The sequence below is a fragment of the Penaeus vannamei genome, chromosome 2 (assembly GCF_042767895.1).
Source record: "Penaeus vannamei isolate JL-2024 chromosome 2, ASM4276789v1, whole genome shotgun sequence".
In the NCBI taxonomy this organism is placed as follows: domain Eukaryota; kingdom Metazoa; phylum Arthropoda; class Malacostraca; order Decapoda; family Penaeidae; genus Penaeus; species Penaeus vannamei.
In genome coordinates this window covers 37,571,038-37,575,030 of record NC_091550.1, presented here as the reverse complement: position 1 = coordinate 37,575,030, position 3,993 = coordinate 37,571,038, and the positions used below count along the sequence as shown (strand labels likewise).

The window sequence follows — 3,993 nt, the reverse complement described above, 5'->3', positions numbered from 1 at the left end:
ATCGGTACTATGATTATCATTATTCCTATTGTCATTATTATTGTTATTATCATTGCTATTATCATTATTAATTATTATCGTTCTTATTACTATAAAGCAACGCACGTTTGGCTCTCCGATATAATAATATACACCGAATGCAGTTGCTTTTCCTCTCAAAATTTATTAGTTCCCCCTCTCCCCTTTTTCATCAACTTCCTGGGTCTCTCCCCATCTTCGATAAATGAATTGCTCGTAGTAGATTCTTTCTCAAATTGGCTTGAAAGTGAAAATGAATGAACAAAGAAAATGAGGTGAGTATGCTAACAGAATAGACAAAAATAACGGGAAAATTGTTTAAAAAAAATAAATAAATAAATCTTTCCCTTTCGTAATGCAGAATTTTAACAAATCTTTCTTTCGTTAAGGAAAATATAAGCCAATAAAAAAAAAATGAATAACCAAAGCAGTAGAACAAAAAAGGAAGAAGAAAAAAACGGGGAAATAATTACAAAGACACTGGAAGAATCTGAAGACAGTCTCTCTCTCTCATTATTTTTCCTCGGCGCTCCCTGTTAAGAAATTCAAGAGCCAGTTCGTGTGCTTTTCGGTGTCATTAATGGACGCGGCTGTTGGCTCTTTGACTCTCGCTCTGTGGCTCTCGGTCTTTGGCTCTCGTTCTTTGGCTCTCGTTCTTTGGCTCTCGTTCTTTGGCTCTCGGTCTTTGGCTCTCGTTCTTTGGCTCTCGTCCCTTGTCTTGGTCTTTGGTTCTCGTTTTTGGCTCTCGTTCTTTGGCTCTCGTCCCTTGTCTCGTTCTTTGGTTCTCGTTTTTGGCTCTCGTCCCTTGTCTCGGTCTTTGGCTCTCGTTCTTTGGCTCTCGTCCCTTGTCTTGGTCTTTGGTTCTCGTTTTTGACTCTCGTTCTTTGGTTCTCGTTCTTTGGCTCTCGTTCTTTGACTCTCGCTCTGTGGCTCTCGGTCTTTGGCTCTCGTTCTTTGGCTCTCGTTCTTTGGCTCTCGTTCTTTGGTTCTCGTTTTTGCCTCTCGTCCCTTGTCTCGTTCTTTGGTTCTTGTCATTTGACTCTTGCTCTTTAGCTCTCGTTCTTTGGCTCTCGCTATTTGGTTCGCGCCCTTTGGCTCTCGCTCCTTAACTCTTGTTCTTTGATTCTCTCTCTTTGACTCTTATTCCTTAATTCTGTTTTTTTTTTTTTTTTTCTTTTTTTTTCTTTAGCTCTCGGCTCTTGCTAGCTGACATTCTATTGCTTTTAGTTTAAGCTTTTCGTTCTGTTTGTTTTCTCTACGTTTGCTTCTCTTTTATCTGTTATGTTTTTTTCAGCTTCCTTTCTTCTTCTTTCTTTTCTCTTCTCTTCTCTTCCTTTTTCTTCTCTTTCGTCATCCATTCCTTCTCTCTCTCTCTCTCTCTCTCTCTCTCTCTCTCTCTCTCTCTCTCTCTCTCTCTCTCTCTCTCTCTCTCTCTCTCTCTCTCTCTCTCTCTCTCTCTCTCTCTCTCTCTCTCTCTCTCTCTCTCTCTCTCTCTCTCTCTCTCTCTCTCTCTCTCTCTCTCTCTCTCTCTCTCTCTCTCTCTCTCTCTCTCTCTCTCTCTCTCTCTCTCTCTCTCTCTCTCTCTCTCTCTCTCTCTCTCTCTCTCTCTCTCTCTCTCTCTCTCTCTCTCTGTTTTTCTCTCTGTTTTTCTCTCTGTTTCTCTCTTTGTCTCTCTCTCTCCCTCTCCCTCTCCTTCTCTCTCCTCATTACGTGTAACCACCTCATTAAAGTATGCATTTCCAACACACTTTTTTGTTATTTTCTTCCTTTAATTCTTCGTGTTTCCAGTTTTCGGGTTTCCTCATTCTCCACAAAGTTGCTGGATACGCCACCTGCTCCGTTTCTTTCAAAGAGAACAAGTTTACGTTTCATTGTAGGTAATATTCAAATGCGCACCGAAATGTGATCAAACAAAGGCTTAATGTACCCACAGTCATAATCACACAAATACATATGTGAAATATTTTGTACCAATATATACAAGCCAATATTTCAAGCAATCAGCATATTGTACACAGGAATTATCTTGATGTTTCCGATGAATAATGATTATATATATGTGTATATATATATATATATATATATATATATATATATATATATATATATATATATATATATATATATATATATATATATATATATATATATATATATATATATGTGTGTGTGTGTGTGTGTGTGTGTGTGTGTGTGTGTGTGTGTGTGTGTGTGTGTGTGTGTGTGTGTGTGTGTGTGTGTGTGTGTGTGTGTGTGTGTGTGTGTGTGTGTGTGTGTGTGTGTGTGTGTGTGTGTGTGTGTGTGTGTGTGTGTGTGTGTGTGTGATAATGATAGATAAAATGAAAGAAATTGAAATAAAAGTATCTAAATACGACAAAGATTTCTTTTAAGCTCAAAACACTTAATAAGGAAAAATGAACACGAGCAAATACATGAAATTTTTTTTTACTATTTTTTACTTTTTTTAATACAAATTTCAAATATATGCGCGCCACGGTTCATATATTAGGTAAATTTAATATCATGTGAAAGACAAGCGTTCAAATAAAAGAGGAATTTTCTCTTTTCATGTATAACAGTGGTAATGTGTCAAATTTCCTCTCGTGCATATAAACACGCCGCTAAAACATGAATTTCTAAATTACGGTTTCGTGACGAGGACAGTGGCAGAAAGTGTCAGATCAATAGAGTGTGAGTGTGAGTGAATGTGTATATCTATCTATCTATTTGTGTGTGTGTGTGTGTGTGTGTGTGTGTGTGTGTGTGTGTGTGTGTGTGTGTGTGTGTGTGTGTGTGTGTGTGTGTCTGTGTGTGTGTGTGTGTGTCTGTGTGTCTTTGCCTCTGTGTGTGCGAGCGTGTGTGTGTGAAAGAGAGAAAAAGCACGAGCGCCTTCGCCACCGAGTCCCCCAGACGCCGGCCGCAGCGGACACCCTCCCCCAAACCGGGTGACGAAAGCCCCGTCGAGTGGACTGCGCCGGCGGAGGGAAACCCACCTTCGCCCAGTGATAACCGTGACTCAGTGCGACTCGCGACCAATGGTAATCACTGGACTCGGAGACACAGGATTGAGGCTCCGGAAATTTTGAAGGGTGTTATTGCTGAGCCGCTGGGAAATATGGCTTCATGAGAGAGCTAGAAAAGATGTGGTCATGTCAGTATTAAGCAGCCAGGGTATATGATGTTATGTCTTTGCCGAGAAGAAGAAAAGAAATGACGTTTTGTCGTATTCTGAATACTAAATAATCCGAAATTGTATCATTATATCATAATCGGAAGACCACAATATATAGCGTCATATTTTCATTAAAGAACCACCAGTTTGGTACTGTTCTAACACTGAAGAGATATATGATAAATTCTGTCATATGAGTTAAATAAATCACATACAAAATGTCCCGGATGATATATATGCATAACGACAAAGAAACAGAACAATACACAGACAGTGACACAGAAGCATAAGTACACAGAGTGACAGATAGATAAAGATATAGAAATATTGATCTATGGCTGCTCATAGACATAGATGGGATAATGACAAGACAAATCGATAAAACGATAAGCGCCAGCACCCTCAAAATGACTTTAATGTTATAATCGATATAACGAGAGCCAAAGACATTGGCACAGATAGATACATACATGTTTGATAACTAAGCAAAAAGACAGATATTTAGACAAACCGACAAAAATACTATATACTAAACATAGAGGCAATATACCATCTTTTATATTTCAGTAAAGTAAGTAGTTGACAAGCTGCAGTCCTGATAAGCATTCTCACTTCACATGCAATGAATCACGTATATTGCTGTATATAAATTGCAACACATGCAGTTCATTGCAGGTAACGTGAAAATGTTCATAAATCGCTAATGGAAAACACCCCCAGCTAAACTGTTCATTTTAAAAGCATTAGCAAAGCCTTTATTACGCATATATGTCATTTTATAATATTGTTTTTTTCGCAATACT

General features: G+C 38.6%; 1 protein-coding gene across 1 annotated transcript; it reads right to left on the bottom strand.

Annotated features, from left to right (window-relative positions):
* Positions 1-531: 531 nt before the first annotated feature.
* Positions 532-1,053, bottom strand: LOC138865675 (octapeptide-repeat protein T2-like). Its single transcript, XM_070136797.1, has one exon. It carries the CDS (start codon positions 1,051-1,053, stop codon positions 532-534), a length of 522 nt encoding a protein of 173 aa, XP_069992898.1.
* Positions 1,054-3,993: the final 2,940 nt, after the last annotated feature.